This window comes from Aythya marila (genome assembly GCF_965140915.1).
Source record: "Aythya marila genome assembly, chromosome: 2".
In the NCBI taxonomy this organism is placed as follows: domain Eukaryota; kingdom Metazoa; phylum Chordata; class Aves; order Anseriformes; family Anatidae; genus Aythya; species Aythya marila.
Window position 1 is genome coordinate 41,672,620 of NC_139043.1, and position 19,589 is coordinate 41,692,208.

The 19,589-nt window shown below is 36.8% G+C and overlaps 1 protein-coding gene across 14 annotated transcripts in view; it reads right to left on the minus strand.

The window, feature by feature from the left end:
* Positions 1-19,589, minus strand: part of NEK10 (NIMA related kinase 10) — a 122,222-nt gene that overhangs the window by 45,130 nt on the left and 57,503 nt on the right. For 13 of the 14 annotated variants that reach the window (XR_014316789.1, XM_082752103.1, XM_082752098.1 and 10 more), the window contains 4 exons: positions 13,953-14,142; positions 13,778-13,864; positions 3,298-3,346; positions 1,699-1,736 (listed from right to left, as the gene is read on the minus strand). Coding sequence is in view for 13 of the 14 variants with exons in the window: in XM_082752103.1 (XP_082608229.1) it covers positions 1,699-1,736; positions 3,298-3,346; positions 13,778-13,864; positions 13,953-14,142 (364 nt within the window). In the remaining variant the exon portion in view is untranslated. The remainder of the gene's footprint in view (positions 1-1,698; positions 1,737-3,297; positions 3,347-13,777; positions 13,865-13,952; positions 14,143-19,589) is intronic. The other variant, XM_082752102.1, reaches the window with a different exon arrangement.

Genomic DNA, 19,589 nt, shown 5'->3' on the forward strand with positions numbered 1-19,589 from the left:
AACCTAGGAATCTTCAGGTTTTGTTAGGACAGTGATTAAAACATTATTTCCTCAACATACTACCTTTTTGACCGGTCCCTGTCCTGTGGTATTTGACTTCTTTGTTGTTAATGACTTTTATTAAAAAATAAATGCATGTAAATCAGTCTCCTTTCTTTTTCATCTCTTAGATGGTGTTTATTTTATTTTTTTCCTGAAGAAAAATATGCTTAGAATGATAAACATAAAAGACTGAGCAGGACCTAACATTGATTTTTCTGTTATTCAGGGTATAGTGCTTTGTCTCTTTTCTAGTACATCAACAACAGTATGACTTACAAGTCTAGTTGGACCAGTTTCAATACTTAAAATACAGATAATGTCTATGTGTTTCAAGGACATCTAGAAACCCCAGTTCAGCTAGGAACTTCAGGAGTTCCCAGAAAATCCATTTACTCCAGACAACTCTACTGTTGTTGTTTTGTTGTTGTTTTCAAATAAATAGGAATAACATCATTTGAGCAATGAAAGGATGTGTGTGAATAGGTCAGTGATCAAACCTTTTAGGAGCATAACAGCAAACCTTCAAGTACCTTGAAGGATCCCAATAAATCAATAAATTTTCTTCAAACCATTTAACATAACAGTAGATTTTATTTTAAATATGTCTACTTCCCGAAGAAAAGGCACCATCAAGTGCCCTTTTCTTCTCGGGTTAGACCTTACACAAATTACACTGTTTTTCTCAAGAATAAAACATTACTGACAAAAGATATCAAAATTGCTTAAATGACCCACAGGACCAAAATTATTTGCAAAGGCTAATGTGTTTGTCTGCAGATCACTATAGCTCTGATGCATTATGGCTGGATAGTTCGTTTAAAGTGTGTGTTGCTATTATAATGGCACTTATTAGTAAATAGCCCTGAAAAGTTCTGAAAATTTGAGGAAAAAAATGTATTTTTACTGCATAATTAAAATTTCTAATGCAACTTTTATATCAAAAAGCTGTGAAATAAGTTAGTATACACACACAGTTGTGTTTTTATGATGATCAATATTCCAACTGCTCAAAATATTTTTCTTTCAACTATTATTTAATTCAGACAACGTTAAGTATTCTGAAGTCACAGCTTAGCAGCTTACAATATCTGAACCTTCTCAGTAGGAGAGAAAAGTATCACCAATGCAAAACTTGTTTAATCAGTGATGTATAAATACTCCATAATTTACAAGACCTCTAAGAAATATTCCTTTTATAGGAGCAATTCCCATTGCATCCAGTAGAAACAGAGGTAAGAGAGTGAACGTTAGAGCTAAGACAATGAACACTAAAATGAGGTCATACTGATTTACTATTGGAATTTATATTTTTTAAACATTCCATGATTCATCAGACAACATATTTGTATCTGGAATGCAATTCTCTGCTTTTCTATAATTTTAAAATACACTGATTAGATAATACCATGATTTTTCATATTGCAAAGAACTGCAACTGGAAGGCTATGAAACTACCACCTTGCCACTGGTGAATTATCTTAATGTGGGCCTTGCACATGAGTAGAGGCACTAACAAGATCAGATTAAAAGGCAGCAAAGAGGAGGAAATGAAAGAGGAGACATTGTATATGTAACAGGAAAATATGGTTTAAAAACTTGGAAACTATTAAGTTCAATTTCAGCTAAACTTTGATTCTATCACAGGCACAAAGTTACCTGGTCGCAGTCTTGATCCCAGGCCTTCAATATAATCTCTATTATTAAAGCAAAACAAAATAAAATGAATCAAAACAAAATAGAGTAGTTATAGTTACATTTGGCATCAGATGCTGTAGCGAAAATATTATAATTCCCTGACTTGTTCTCACATTTCCTCTAAACAAAGCCTGTCTGGATTCACTAGTTTATAACTGTGTGTTCATAAGTCTGGTTTACTCTACATGTCCAAAGTGGTAAACATTAAAATTAATTATAATAATAATAAAAGAATAATATTAGATCATTAGCAGAACATTATCTCAATGCCAGAAATATAATCCCATATGTTTTTTATAGCTATACTTAATACACTGTCCCAGCCTGAAGATTTCATTAGCTGATATAAGCAACAACAAATGGATACAGACAAATGGAAAACTGAAAGAACAGATATGATGTCCTGATGGCCAGTAGCCTCAACAACCCTCCCTGGCAATAATTTTTACTTACTTTTTAAGTAGTGAGGAAAATGAAAGTTTTAATGAGAAGTTATGAAGGATAAGATGATAGTTTTGCTAATGTTTGCGTGAGGGGCAGAGATGGAATAAAAACAAAGGTGTTTGTTTCGGCATACAACCGTTAGGAGTCTGCCATTACTGACTTCAGCAGGGGCTAAAGCTGGAAAGCTAGTGAGCAGTAAGTGACAGACAGGATGGTGATATGCTAAGAACAACTAAGAACAAGGAAATTGAGGGACTGTGATTTCGAAGATGTCACTAAAACAGCTTAGTAAGAGCTGTTTCAGTAATATTCTTTAAATAAAAGCTGAATCAAACAGGGACTAAGGAAACAGGAGAGGAATCAATGCCAGTATTATAAATGCTCACCTAATTAAGTTAAAGGTAAGGGGGAAAAAATCAGAAGGCAGATGAAAACAAGTCATTTTTGGATTTTTTCACATGTGAAAGGAAAGCAGAAATTAAACTATAAAGAACAATCTATGAATAGAAGCAGTGTCAAAGACATTAGAAAAAATAATGATTGATCAAGAATGCATTTGAGGCATTTCTTAATTAATTACAGAAAAAAAAAAAAAAAAAAAAAAGAAAGACCTTTAGAAGGAGAATAAGGGAAAACATGCTATATTTTTTGGTTTATTTATGTTTTAGAAGTAATGAGCAGGACTCCAGAATTTCAGAAATAGATATCTAAGGTTATACAAAATGTCTAGAAGAGTTCAAAGGGTCATGATATTACTCTACACCATCAAACATGCAAGCACATTTTTCTGTGGAAAAATAGCTGCTTAAAAATGCACAACCAGAATTTGTCTAACCAGCTTACGTCAGTTTAGCTGATACAGCAAGGTTCACTTCTAAACCTTTATCAGTTTACTGCTAGTCCTTAAATTATTCACATAAAGTTTCTGTGTGCAAACATCCTCAAATAATATCTTCAGACAGATTGATTGTCATTGGCTGAGACAAAATGAAGTTGTAATGGTGAGTAAGGAAATGTTTCATGGAGGTAAATAGTGCAGGTGTTCTGTTGTGAAATGACCGGATCATAACAATGGTCAGTTATATAATCTATATTAAAATCATAAATTATACCTACCTAATCTGAGGTTGTCTTTCAGAAGCACTGAGACTTTGTTTAATTATACCTGAAACAAATCCATAAACATTATCTCTGCATAAAATATATATATATATACACACACACATAATAATACTTTCTATTTCCCAGATATGGTGTCAAAATAGCTTTTAAATAGAAATGGTAAATAACTCTAAATCCGCATTTGGATATGGAGTTGCTGTTTGATGTGTCAAAAATACACTTGCAATTTAGTCTCAGTCCTGTGCAGCATTTTATTAAATAGCTTCAGAATTTCACAGAAACATATAACACATGCTGACTGCATACCCACAAAAGATGTTATCTGGATTAGCATTAAGTAACTACCACTGCTACCACTGTAGCCACAACAACGTCTATAGTCTGGATAAGAAGCTAGAACATTTACACAGTTTCTCAGAGGACCTTTGACAGGTTGAACCCTGTTCTTTGACAGGTCCTGAACCCTGTTCTACCAAAGTTTTATTGGCACCATTCTATTAGCCAACTTTGCAAACTATTACATATCTAATACCTTACCTCTTTAATAATCCTACTGATTTTAAGACCCTGAAGACAGGTATATGACCAGTAATTGGTCAAACATCCAATTGACAATAAAAACTGAAACAGAACTTTTATCATGTATTGCCTAGTGCCAAAAAAATATGAATAGCAAGGAGTAATAGTAGATGCTATTCATTTTTTATTGCACTTGGAAAGCATTGTCTTAATACAAACATTTTTCTTAAGCAGACATCTTAAGCACTGGTCTTAAAACATTCCTACAAAGCCATTCCTTTCATGCTAATTTTGACTTGAGACCACTCTTTCCTATGCATGCTTTTTGAAAGGGAAGGAATAAACATATGCTTAAATTAAAAGATATTTCATCTAACCGTAGGTCTAACTAGTAAAATAAGGAAATTCATTTTTCCCATACAACCATTGATTTTTGATACAAAACCCCATATCCTTGCATACATGAGATTATTTTCCACACTAGTAACATCACAAACGTTTTTATAAAACAAGAACAGAAGCATCTAGTCACTCAAATACTAGCTAATAAAATAAAGATTACGTAGTCTTACACTAGTTTTCCTGCTGTTGGTATACTGTAGTTATATTAGTCCTACTGTAGTTATATTAGTTCTAGAGCAACAGCAGAGGACTTTCAGAGAGCAAACGCATTTCTGAGATTTTTAATTTTTTTCCTTGTTTTCAAACATACTTTCAATTGTGCTCTGAAATACAGTGCCTCTGTCTTTCCTACTTTTCTCAGATCCATGAATTAAATTCATGACATGACATAACATGAATTAAAAAAAAAAAAAAAAAAAAAAAAAAAAAAACTTGGAAGAGGCTGGGGAGGCTGGCATCTGTCCACACAATTCAGTTTAAACTCCCCCCATATTATGTATCTTTTATTTTGGCCAAACCTGTCTGCTTAAAAGGAAGACACAGATAGACAGAAATAAATAAATTAAAAAAAAAAAAAAGAAATAGTATCTTATTTCTTGCTAATGTTCTGCATAGCAAAACAGACTTTGAAACTCTGTAGTAATTAATCCAAAAGTAAGTTTTGTAAGAGCAGTTGATGCAAATAAACCAGTCCCTTACAGATGCAAAGATATTTCAATTGACTTTTAAAAATAGATAGGAAAACGCCGTGTCCACTGCCTAGAAAGCAAGAAAGGCCTTTTGAAAAGTTATGATTGGACCTATTCATGGAATAGATATTTTAGCTGTGTATGCTGCAGACACAATAATAGATAGATAAAAGTAGAAGCTCTGACCAAACCTGAACCATGTTGCTTGGGATAAGGATTTTTAGTTACAGTCTCAGGCACTCTGCTATAAACCAAGAATATAATATATTTATGTAATATTTATGGGAGAAAATCTGTAACAGAAGACACCTGGCTAGAAAACTAAGACTGAACACAGCTGTTTCCTGGAATTTTAAAAACAGCTTCCCTTTACAAGAATTTATGTACTAAATTGGATCTGAAATACTACAACCTTTGGCTGTTTCAAAGAAACGGTCTCTCTATCAGTAAAGAGCTCATATCCAACAGTTCTTGATCAGTAAGATGACTCACCACATTTGACTTGCAAATCTGACAGCTTATGAGTATATTTGCAAATGCATGGTATTTCACACCAAAGAGTCTGTCTCACCACTCATTGTACATGGCACAGATATAATATTTACTGATTCATATGCTAAAATTAGGAAAATACTTATTAATGTTAAAGTGAAAAGAAATATAAATAAATAAATAAATAAATAAAAGAAATCATTGCAGAACATCACTAAACAACAGCCAACACCCTTCAGCCACATTTTTATAGCTTGTTATTATGTTAGAAACCTACCAAGCAACTCAACGGGGAGAGTCTATATTAGATACTATGAAAATGCTTCAGAATAATTTCTTCAACAAGGAGACTCAGACATCTAAAAACCATTATAACGCATATTCATGTGTGTATACCTGCACCCATCAAACATTAATGACTCTAGTAATAGTCTTGTGTGTAAGAGTTATTTTAAGCACTCTAAGCCAAACAGGGAGTAAGAAACTACTACACAGATGTTTAGGAAAGTTAACTAGCAGAAGTCATGAAGCACGCAGTAGATCCTGATGTTCAGCCCAGGGTTTTAGCTGGATATTTTCTTTTACCATTGTTACTCCTCTACTATAAATGGGAAGAGCAAGGCAATGTATGTTGTGTTCAAATGTCTTGCAAGAGGGAATTAATTAAGTTCAAGATGATCTCATGGAAAATGAAAGATAAATGCTCTATGTCTTTCCTGTTTTGTGTCCACCTTTGTTGGAACGTGAAAGATGTACAAAATCCAAAGATCTTGATTAGCATAAGGCTCCTTATTCTGAATAGATCTATGCAGATTCCTTGAGGATTTTTTAGAATAAATCAAATGAGATATCAAGAATTTTTCTCGCTGCTACTATAGCCTTTAATAGCTGATGTAATTAAAGTAACTTCTAACAGTTTAACATCATAGCATTCATTGGCATCAGTGCAAATCATAGAGATACATTCTAATATACATTTTAGTGTTTAGTGTTTTTCTGTTGCAGGCATCTAACCATGTAATTTCAAGAAAAAAGCTTAGAACGTGATATGAGTTCAGAAAAACCTAGAAGGATAGAAAGTTTTGCTTTAGCTTTCACTTCACTGGTATCTATAAATAAATAAGTAAAACTCTAAAAACTCAAGTTTCGTCAAGGTGATACCAAAACTGAATCAAGATTTCACATTTACAGACAACTTCAGTCTATCTCCTTGAATGAAATGGAAGTAAAGAAAGTGTTTTTTGTTTGGTTGGTTGGTTGGTTTTATTTGTTTGTTTTTGGTTTTGTTTTTTGAATGACAGCTTAATAATCTTGTCAGGATGAATTACCCGTCAAATTACCTTTATTTATATGATATACTCTTAGTAAACTGCCCTTTAAATCACCGTACTCTGGAATGGATATCTTTAACATTAATCTGGTTTGCAGATCAAACAGCATAAGTTTACTAGCAGTGACTACACGTAAACAAACAGAAGTTGCTATAAACATATTTTAAGCTTATCTCAAGCACCATACAGGAAAAACAGGACTTGGCAGATTTTAATGTAGTTGATGTCTAAAAAATCACATACATCAGATTAAGATCTCAAGAGAAATCTGAACCCTGGACAAAGGTAAACTGGGAAAAACAAGCCTACAAAACACTCAGATCTCTGAAACTCTCCACAGACAGCTCATTGTGCAAATTCTGAGTTTCTTAATGCAATAATCACTTTCAACTAAATTCTTGAAGCTTTCTCTATACAACCTAAAGAACCATGTACAGCAGATGTAAGAGTATCTTAGGCTGAGTCTTAGGGGTAATGTCTTGAAGAAGCAGTGTCTTCTAAAATCATCAAATCCAACACCAACTACAACCACTCTGAATAATAATAAAAATCTCTGTGATCACAGAACTTGCAAAACACAAGGTAGCTTCCTGCGAACTTTGCTGAAAACCCAAATTGTGAATGAAACTACTAGCTCCAGACAGAAGGTGCCATTACTGAATGGGTATTTCCTGGTATGTTTGCTGTTGCTCTCAAAAACAGATAAATCTGGAGCTAAGTGATAACCCTGACTCAGAATCCCATTATTTGCTACGTACAACATGCTGTAGTAGGTTTATGTGGCAAGGTTTTGGTAGCAGGTGCCCATAAGGGTGGCTTCTGTGAGAACAATATAGAAGCTGCCTCATGTTAGATAAGGGCCCTGCTGTTGGCCAGAGCCAAGCCAATAAGTGATGTTGTTTGTACCCCTCTGTGAGTGTATATTTAAGAAAAGGAAAAAATAAAACAGTGAGAAGCAGCCCTGCAGACCCCCAGGTCAGTGCAGCAGGAGGGTAGGAGGTGATCGCAGCAGCAGTTCCCCTGCAGCCTGTGGAGAGGCGCCTGGTGGAGCAGGCTGTCCCCCTGCAGCCCATGGGTCCCACATGGAGCAGATCTCCACGCTGCAGCCCATGGAGGAGCCCCCGGTGGAGCAGGTGGATGTGGCCTGGAGGAGGCTGCGGCCCATGGAGAGCCCCCACAGGAGCAGGCCCCGGGCTGGAGCTGCAGGCCGTGGAGAGGAGCCCACGCGGGAGCAGGGGTCTGGGGGCAGCTACAGTCTGTGGGAGACCTGTGCTGGAGCAGTTTGCTCCTGGGGGATGGATGGACCACGTGGTATGGAGCTGTGTGGGAGCAGTGCTTGAAGAGCTGCTGCCTGTGGGCAGCCCCCGAAGGACGGCATCCCGTGGGAGGGACCCCACATGGAGCAGGGAAAGAGAGTGACCATGAAGGAGCGGCGGAGACGAAACATTAGGGACTGACTGCAGCCCCCATTCCCCTGTTCCCTTGTGCTGCTCGGGTTGAGGAGGTGGAAGAGGGCGGATGGGGGAAACACGTTTTTGGTTTCTTTCCTTTGTTTCTTACTTCTCTAGCTTGTTAGTAATAGGCAATAAATCTTACTATCTCCCTATTCAGTCTGTTTTGCCCATCACGGTAATTGTTGAGCGATCTCCCCCTTTATCTCAAACCTTGAGCCCTTTGTGTCATATTTTCTCCCCCTTTCCTTTGAGGAGGAGGAGTGAGAGAGTGGCCGTGGTGGAACTCGGCTGCTTACCCGAGTAAAACCACCACACATGCAGAGTTCATTTATTGAAAGTATCCTAGTTTTGTAAGTTCCCAGTTATTGCACTTCATACTTTTAACTGCTTTGGGCATTACCGGCACAAGACTCAAGTTCTGTCAATTTGTAAACAAGTTGTTTTTCTAAAAGTTTAAAGACAGACACAGAAGACCTTTCTAGAGTTACTTCACTGTAATATTCTGGCAGATCTGTTGTCTCTTCCCTATATAGTTACCCTGAATTACATTACAATTACACTACAGAAATTTTGGCAAGAAAACAGAGTCCTGAATCTCTACTTCTTTTCTTACTGGTCAAGTCATGCAAGATCAGAGATTCCTCCAAATACTGGACACAGATACAGCACTATGAGGTAATAGAAAAACTCGTGCAAGATCCAGCAGAATGACAGGACATTAAGTCTTCTTCACCTCATGAAAAGCTAGGAGCTGAGCAATTCTGAAATACCTATAGTGTATTTACCTTTTAGTTATGAAGAAGGTCAGAAGGCAAGTATATAAAAAACAGCGTTTTCTGATAGCATATTTTGCAGACAACTAGTCTTTTATTGCCTTTCTGAAGCATTATTTATGATACTACATTGTTCTGGCTGCAGTGTAAGTAAATATGATTCAAGAAAACAGAAAAATCTTTTCCAAAAAGTTTCCCAGAGATAGAGTAAACATTTAAATTCTCATTCACGCAACTGGCATCTAGTACTTCTGAACTATTATGCTATAAGAGAGATCACATTTTCCTGCTATTTGGTTTTACCAGCAGAAATTTACAGTTGCACTGTAAATAAAAACAAATTAAAAAATAAAAATAAAAATAAATATGACTAAGCTAAGGTGTACTTGGGAACCTTCTTAATTTTAAAATAAGAAAAATGCAAATAAGCTGTTATCATCCTATCACTCTTCATTGCTTTTTGACTGTGTCCTTATTCTCTGTCCATCTCTATCATTTCAAATTATAAAGATTCAGGGGAAAAAAAAAAAAAAAAAAAATGATTACATCTTCCACTACTGCCTCTATGCATCTGAAATGTGCATAATCTGATCCTGTAGACTTAATCATTTTAAGGAGCATGAAACTACTACTGAAGAATCTATATATCCTGCATTTGGCAATCATAGGAATTGTTAAAGAAATTGGTCTTGTGGAATGACATTGTCTAGACTAAGAACAACAGTCCCTTTCTTAAGTTATAATAAAAAGGCACAGGTTATGTAAAATTACTGAAATTTTGTTACAACTAGTAGACTATAAAAAAACAAATCACTGCTATACTCACACTCACCTGCATATCAGCTTCTGTACCACTGAGCAGCACAGCACATGACATCTTTTTACAAATTATTACCCAGTTTTAAATTAGAGGGATATATTTCCTTATTTACAGATTGTTTTCTCAGAAATTGATATGATGGCAGCATGATGAGACAGCCCCCTTCAAAACCCAAATCAATACACCTGCAATTTAATTCTCTTTTTCATGACAGCAGTTTCCAAATTAGCTAGATAGAAGTTGGTCATATTTATCCCTGCAATGCTGATGTGCTTGATAAATCATAGCTGATTATTAATATACTGTTAGATGTTTATTAGCAATGAATGGAGTATAACCCAAGCAATACCCAAATATCTGAAATTCATAATAATTTTTCAAAATTTATCTTTTCTTTTTCCATGGAAAGAAAAAACATCTGCTGGCATTTATTATAACTGAATACTAACTTCAACATCCAACAGAACTACAGATGATCTAAGAATGTATGACCACGTTACTATTTTTTTTGAAAAAGCAATCTTGATGTTCCTATACATCAGTTAAACTTTATTTGCTTGGAGGAAAGTGTGCAATGACTTCTGGCAATGCTGGTTAAATTTACTGGGATTAATAGGAACTGGTTGGATCTTCCCAGTCAAAACCAGTTAATTAAAACAATGGAATTCACAGAATCACAGAATCACAGAATTTCTAGGTTGGAAGAGACCTCAAGATCATCGAGTCCAACCTCTGACTTAACACTAACAGTCCTCCACTAAACCATATCCCTAAGCTCTACATCTTAATGTCTTTTAAAGACCTCCAGGGATGGTGACTCCACCGCTTCCCTGGGCAGCCTGTTCCAATGTCTCACAACCCTTTCAGTAAAGAAGTTCTTCCTAACATCCAACCTAAAACTCCCCTGGTGCAACTTAAGCCCATTCCCCCTCGTCCTGCCACCAGGCACGTGGGAGAACAGGCCAACCCCCACCTCGCTACAGCCTCCCTTGAGGTACCTGTAGAGAGCGATAAGGTCGCCCCTGAGCCTCCTCTTCTCCAGGCTGAACAAGCCCAGCTCCCTTAGCCGCTCCTCGTAGGACTTGTTCTCCAGGCCCCTCACCAGCTTCGTCGCCCTTCTCTGCACCCGCTCAAGCACCTCCATGTCCTTCTTGTAGCGAGGGGCCCAGAACTGAACACAGTACTCGAGGTGCGGCCTCACCAGAGCTGAGTACAGGGGGACGATCACTTCCCTAGCCCTGCTGGCCACACTGCTTCTTATATGAGCCAGGATGCTGTTGGCCTTCTTGGCCACCTGAGCACACTGCTGGCTCATGTTCAGCCGACTATCAACCAATACTCCCAGGTCCTTCTCTGCCAGGCAGCTTTCCAACCACTCATCTCTCAGTCTGTAGCTCTGCTTGGGGTTATTGCGCCCCAGGTGCAGGACCCGGCACTTGGCCTTGTTGAACTTCATGCAGTTGACCTCAGCCCATCGGTGCAGCCTATCCAGATCCTCCTGCAGAGCCTTCCTACCCTCGAGCAGATCGACACACGCACCTAACTTGGTGTCATCTGCGAACTTACTGAGGGTGCACTCAATGCCCTCATTCAGATCATCAATGATCTGCACCAAGCCCTGAGGAATGCCACTAGTGACCAGTCTCCAACTGGATTTGACTTCATTCACCATGACTCTTTGGGACCAGCTATCCAGCCAGTTTCTAACCCAACGAAGCGTAATTTCTGGTATTTTCTGCTAAGTTGAATAATTCGTTAGTTCTTGGTTCTTAATAAAGAAAAATGAACAAGGAAATAATTACCAGTAACATATTGGGTGTGGCAAGTAATAAACCACACAGAGATTTCCAATGTCTCTTAACATTGCTGAACTAGCTTACAAAGAATTCAGTTTCTGGGTGACACATGAAGTATTATTCTTCAAAATAAGCACCAAAACAGAATATTTCAACTGCTGTTCCTTAAGGGATTCTGCCTATGCATTCTCCTCCCAGCATCAGGCTATGCCTCTCTGTACCTGGTAACCTTATCCTGTCACTGTCTTAGCACAAAAGAGCAATAAAGGAAATAAATAAATATTTTATATATATTTTTTTAAAATGTTGGTAAGAAACTCAAGGCTGGCTGCGACAGGTCATCCAATTTATAGAATGGCAGGCTACCCAATTATAAATAGCAAATTAAGTTAATAGATTATAAGCAGAATTATCAAATCAGTTAGTTGCTCTTAACTAACGGCTAGACAGTTCAATTAATAGCGGTCAAGTTTTTCCGTACCTGCAACAAAATTTGAAGGAAATCTAGCTTGCGAGTAGCACTACAAACAGATTAAGTAATATTACCTTATGGTTTTGAAGCCTGGAACCTTGCACCAATAAAATTTGTTAATCTTATTACCTTCACATTTAAAAAGGCCATTTTAAAAGATCCACAGATTTTCTGTCAGAACTTCATAGTATAAACAAAAATCTTGAATTTCTTTAGTTCTAATATGGCTTTTTTTTTTTCTAGTATAATATGTTCTTTAGTTTTCCTCTAATGTGATCAGAATCCCATCCCATTTAATACTTAGATCACCATAGATCATATTTTAGCAGGCAGCCTATGCACGTACAGACTGGGCGATGAGACGCTGGAGAGCAGCCTAGAAGAGAGGGATCTGGGGGTCGTGGTAGACAGCAAGTTGAATATGAGCCAGCAGTGTGCCCTGGCAGCCAGGAGGGCCAACCGTGTCCTGGGGTGCATCAAGCACAGCATCGCTAGTAGGTCAAGGGAGGTGATTGTCCCACTCTACTCTGCGCTGGTGCGGCCTCACCTCGAGTACTGTGTGCAGTTCTGGGCACCACAGTATAAAAAGGACATGAAACTGTTGGAAAGTGTCCAGAGGAGGGCTACGAAGATGGTGAAAGGCCTGGAGGGGAAGACGTACAAAGAACGGCTGAGGTCACTGGGCCTGTTCAGCCTGGAGAAGAGGAGGCTGAGGGGAGACCTCATCACAGTCTACAACTTCCTCGTAAGGGGGTGTCGAGAGGCAGGAGACCTTTTCTCCATTAACACCAGTGACAGGACCTGCGGGAACGGGGTTAAGCTGAGGCAGGGGAAATTTAGGCTTGACATCAGGAGGGGGTTCTTCACAGAGAGGGTGGTTGCACACTGGAACAGGCTCCCCAGGAAAGTGGTCACTGCACCGAGCCTGTCTGAATTTAAGAAGAGATTGGACCGTGCACTTAGTCACATGGTGTGAACTTTTGGGTAGACCTGTGCGGTGTCAAGAGTTGGACTTGATGATCCTTAAGGGTCCCTTCCAACTCAGGATATTCTATGATTCTATGATTACTGATGTCACAACTTTTTTCTTTTTTATATTTGAATATAATTTCCTTTTCATATTTGAATATAATACAAAAACTATTACTTAACACTCAACATAGCTGATGCCTTCCTAACTGATTGCCACAAGTAACTAAAGGCAGAATGATTGCTGTGTTTTGTCATATAATCACTTCCTAATTTTATTCTAGTTATTCAGCATTTCTGTGGTTCCTTTCAATGAACTCACCTGCACAGCTAATGCTTGCCTCTACCAAGTTTTTTTTTACACCCTCTAACAGTGCACTCCATTTATTCATATGCATGTAATTCCTGTTACTGAGATGACAGTTCTTATGCTGTCTGCCTTCTGTTTCTTATCAACTTTAGTTACCTTATGCTCAAATCTAAAATCACCTTCTTTGTCAAGTTGCTCAATAATATTCCAGTTTCCATAGCCATTCCTTGAACATACGGGGATGAGCTACATAAAGAAAATGTGATAGAAAATATATTACCCTGGAAATGGGTGCCACAGAGGCACAGCTATTTTAATTTTGTATTACTTAGGACCCACAACAGATGGTGAACTTGCAATGAATCATAAAATACCCAACTATTTTAGAATACATGACAATTTAACTGTTAGAAAGTATTATACCCCTTGCTTCTTAAGGGATCTTACCAAAAGGAGATTCTTTCAAATGACTTGGGCTGGAGCTACTTGAATTGTCCAATACATCCAGCTCATCATCTAATTCTGAGAACATACCTGCACATAAAAATGAAAGCAAAACAACTTTTAACCCACCTCCGAGCAGCATAATAGTACTCCTGATTTTTCTTTTGCTAATTAATACCTTTCTCAGAGTTTTCTAAAGTGCTGTTGTTCTCTATCAGGATTTCTTCATAAGTTCTTTCCTCATCCTCATTCTTTCCACATGCAGACTGAAAACTTTCATCTGGAATGTAAATGTTTTCTGAAAATTCAGTTTTGCAACTAGGTGTTCCATTGGTGCTGCTAAGAAGGCTCAACTTCTCATAATGCTTCTGACAACAAAGAGCAAAAAGGAAATGTTACATACTGCCCCTATATAGCATCCATTAGAAAACGTGAAAGAGTGACTCGTCTATCACATGCACAGATTAAAATGTACATGTAGTTCCCACATAGCTGTTAGTTCAGAACTAGATGGTGCCAGGTTCAGCTGCTGATTCTAAATTTAGAGCAAAACTTGTCAAATTCTTAATATAGCCTAATTATTTTGAGCCTTTACATAAAAAGCATCTTTGATTGTGGTGAAGGTCTTTTCATAACAAGCACTTAAAAGAAAATAAAATGAAAAAAATGCCAGACCATGAGGAAACTGAAAACCATAAAAATAAATGATTGGACAAGGAGAGTATGAATCCCATATACAAGCTGTGGGAGATTTATTCTCTTCCATCTTACATAATAATAAGAAGGTGACTTCTGGACAACACAAAACCTGCACAACAATCAAGATGGTAGTAAAATACCAAGCAAACTTGATGTAATGAGATGTGATGGGATGCCAAAGAGACTCGCCAAGGCTGAACTGACCAAATGCTGACTGGCATTACCGAAGAACTGCCTAGAAAATCAAAACATGGAAATTAATTATTTACCTGTCTCATTCAAGTGCCGAATTTTGCCTATAGCAAGGGATTCTTTAATGAAAATAAAATTCTACCTCTGCTGTTGTCTTTGTTTATAGCCTTTCTGGAAAGAACAGAAATACTTGATCCCTGTTATTGCTTCCATTTTAATGCAATGATTTTTGAAAGCAGACTGTTTTTTATGATCTTTCTCTATATTGTTGCAAGTCCTCTCATACTGCTGCTGTTGTGCACAAATAAATTCAAGTTTTAGTTTTACTTTTTCCAGAGCAAAGTGTAATAAAGATTAGGGGATAAATTATATAAACAGATCAGATTAAACAAATTATTGCCTTTAGTACAAAGGTAATGTCAGGAGATAATAATAATACATTTCTAAATCATTTTATTCTTACCATGTGTTAAAGGCCATTCAGCCTTTATCTAAGACAGTGTTCTTCCCCAGTCTTTTTCATGGAGAATTTTGACCTTACTGGGACACACCAGAATGGTACAGTCTGAAAACCCTTACTCATGCATCCCTGAGCACTGACTATCCCATTGTCTGCTTCAATTATTTCCCTATCTTTTGTTCTACTCCCAACACTATAACTTAACTTGTAAAAGATGGCTCATCAGGATTTTCACTTTAAATTCTGTTGGGAAAAGCATTTTGTATTTCAGCAATGGACTTATGTCAAGATGCCACAATAGCAGTTTCCACAGCATAGCATAGTATGGCAGCCTCTAAAGGTGACTCTAAAGCTCACTTAGAGCAGTCTAGTCACGGCAGATGGACATGCTTTCTGTGCTCTAAACAGGCAGTGCCCAATTACTGAAGAGAGGTAGCTTTCCCATTCTATGACATAAAAAGCAGGGTAAAGGGAGAAGGATCAAATGTTGTCAATACCAAACTACACACTCAAATGACAAATTGTTAACAATAATCTGTAAATCATGATGAGCTAAGGGAAAGAAAAAAAAAGGATCAAAACCACCATATTTTAACTTACTTCTTTCTGTAGTAGGGCAACAACTCTTGTGCACTAGCAACAAGAAGTATATGTTATTTGCAATGTTGTTGTAATGTTGTAAGGCTTTTGACAATGTTTCTCATGATATCTTACAGGAAAGCTAGGGAAGTGTGAGCTAGAGAAAACCATAATAATACAGCTGGTTGTACAACAGACAAGAAAAATCATGCTCAACTTGGTCATTGCTTTGAGGGTTTGTTATACTGAAAATGGGTAACGAGTACAATTTTTCTGGATCCTTTTTGACCTTGGTCCAAAAATGCTCAATACAGTCACTGAATTCCAATGATAATTTGCATAATGGGATAGATGCAGTGTCCATTAAACATGCATAGACTGCAATATATGCATGTATGTTGTATTACAGCATACACACCATACACAAAGTTGTGTCAATGCAAGTGACAGATTTTAAATACAGGTTTGAGAAACTGTAGAAACTGGGGAAAAAAATAAAGAGGGAAAATACAAAGCTCTATGAGCACAAACAACTGTACAAGCATACAGACTTGGGGAAGGACTAGTAAGACAGCATCTCCACAGGGAAATGTTTGAGAACTTTGGTGGATCAGAAATAGAGCATGACTGAACAATATCATACTGCTATGAAAAAGTAAACATACTGTGATATGAGAAGAGGAAAATCATCTTAAGAGCTGTGCAATCTTTCTTCTCAGTACCAATAAGATTCTCACTTGGAGTAACTAAATCCAGTTTTGACTACACTTTAACAAAGTGGAGAGCACTTAAAGGAGAGATGTGAGAATAATCAGAGGTTTAGAAGACATGACTTACAAAGACTGATGGAATTTGATTATTCAGTCCAAATTAAAATAATGACAGAGGATATAAGAGGTAAGAACTAAGTCCCACATATTTTCACTGTGGAGAGGACAAAAAGTAAACAGCTTAAGGTGCAACAAATAAAATTTAGGTTAGAATTTAAGACCACAAAGCACGAAGGAAGGACTTAACTGCTGCATCTACTTGGAATCCTGCAGAGAGAAGTATTCACACTCTACGTAACAAGTTTGAATGTGCTCTACAAATCTAATGTTCTGAAGACATGCTGGATTTACTGCTCTCAGACCAATTATATAGTAGTTAAGAGTGGATCTGACAATTTCAAGTGTTGTATACATGCCATATATGCACATGCATATTTCCTGGAAACAAGACATACATAATACGTCTATTCTGTCAAACATACAATGTGAGACCAACATTTTCTGAAGAAAATATCAGAAAAACTGCAGATACAGTACACAGCACATTATACTGTGCTATGGGTTTTCCAATTACCTTCTGATAGTGCTTCAGCACTCCTGATAGTGCTCCACACATTATCTTTGTCAGGCATAAAAGACTGACTCAGACACTCAATCACTGAAAGTAAAGACAGTTTCTACACTTCTGCTGTTTCCAAACTGTTCCCTACTGTGGGATAGACACATAGAGATGTTTCTATTGCTAAACATTTTTATGAATGAATGGTCAAATACCAGTCAGGAGTGACACAGAGCTCTGAGGCTCAGAGATTTCTTGGAAACAAGAATTTCTGACAACCCTTCTTGCCTTATTTCTGTGATTATATTGAAGAACTTTGACATACTAATAATTGAAGTGAAATTAAATGTATTATGGGTTTGCCCTTAAAAGCAGTAACTTCTAGCATTTAAATTTTAATTCCAGTACCTGCTACTTAAATTCCAAAACCAACAACTGTCAGAACAAAATCAACAGAGTGAAAGATGGATGAAAAAAACAGCTTGTGGAATGCTAAACTTCCATGACATTCCTGAGCCCTCGCTTATTTTCAAAGCAATGGGAATTGTATGCAGTGGTGCACATACTGGAGCTATCACACTTTTTTTCTTTTTTTTTTTTTTCCTATAAATAGAGTATTCTAACTTAATGTAATGATTGGACTACATTGCTACAACACTAATACCCTGTTGCATTCTAGTGATGTATAATCAAACACTCTATTTGCTTCAGCCAATATAAAAAAACCACCTACTACCTTCATAGGCAGCTTTTTTAAGAAAAATCTTTATACATTGATTGTCTGAATTGAACAAATAAAAGACATATCCAGCTACTCAGAAAAAGGAAATTAAAATGAACATTGCTCCCATTTTTGTTTCTGTGTCTGAGTTAACAAGAAAAATGGATGAATTAAAATTGAATTGCTAATTAAGTACTACTTTGTAATGCATGTGGTGATGCTTAGAAACTACCAATGTACTTATTAGCAGGATCAAATTGCCAACAGTGCAAAACTGAATTTGGATGTGGGGGTAGATGACTTGGTAAAAATGGTTACATCATTTTGTCCTTCTATGCCTTTCACATAGCTATGAGTGTGTCCTCTTTTCTAAAAAAAAAAATTGAGGAAATCGATGCCAGCTTTTAATCGCAAGAATTATTGTAGCCTGCAGGGTGACTACAGAAGTATGGACTTGTAAACCATGAGCTTTAACTCTTCCTCTTTTGGCCACACATCCCCATGAACAAAGAAACAGATTGAGATAAGCAAATTTGATTCTTATGGATAAAGAAGAGTGGAAGCAGTAATATGTTCTGTATTTACAGGCATTCTTAGGAAACATATCATAGTTATTTACATTAGGGTCTTCATCATAGTAGTGACATAAAAAAAAATGTCAGCTTATTAGTTGACTTACTCTGCTGATGTTTCTAAACCAATCTTGAAAAGACATAATAGAATATTTCAGTTATCTAAAAATATTTTAATTATCTAAAAATCTGTGAAAGTAGATTATTCATGCTGTGGATGGAAGACAGAAAAACTGCACAGACATTTCAAGTCTGACCAGGCTCTTCAGTTTAGATGCTGACCTGTCTGAAAACTGTTATATTGCTTCTTTCAGTACTTCTACCCAATAAATAGTTGATCAGCTTCTGCAAGAGATAAGCCAGGCTTCTTAGCATAGGCTGGAATCAAGCAGAACAATCAGAGTATGGCTCCTAGCAGTGACATCCAAGCCCACTAGAGATACAAAACTTTGATATCTGCAGATCTAGGTCCTATGACCTGCAGCTAAAAATCCTATGTAAAGGTAAAATGACTAATTTTGGGGTCTATGTAGCATGCTTTCTAGCACGCTGGAAGGCTCACCAATTCAAGTGTGAAACCAGGTAAATTCAGAGAGAAAACTTTTATGTTGCTCATAAACATTCTTGTGCGTTTGAACATTAAGACAAAGCACTCAACTAACAGTAACCCAAATGGACCAGCTTAGACCAAACACTGGTAAGGCGTGAGTTCTGACACCCCATTAGCCCTAACAGAAGCTAGATATAGAGCTACTCTTCTAGATTGCACTATCCTAAAAATAAATAATTAATAAAATAAAATAAAATAAAATAAAATAAAATAAAATAAAATAAAATAAAATAAAATAAAATAAAATAAAATAAAATAAAATAAAATAAAATAAAATAAAATGTACATACCTTTCCATTGCCTAGGCACAGCACAGTTGGAAACTTTATCTGAATATATAGATTTGTGTCTAAGGATTGTAAAATAAAATATACATTCAAATGACATTACTAATACAAAAGTGAAAATAAGCTTAACTTCCCAAAGAATACAGTTTATAAAATCCTGCTATAGAGAAGGATTGTGACAGTGCATGTATGCCAGATGCACAAACTAGAAATGCAGAAATGAAGAAAAAGAAGGTACTCTGAAAATACATTAAAAATGGGCAGACATGACAGACTACCCGGCTGCCAAGAGTAGCAAGAGGTAGAAATGATTCTTATATTATTATATATATGTTAGCTGACAGATTGAAATTGTAAAATTTACAT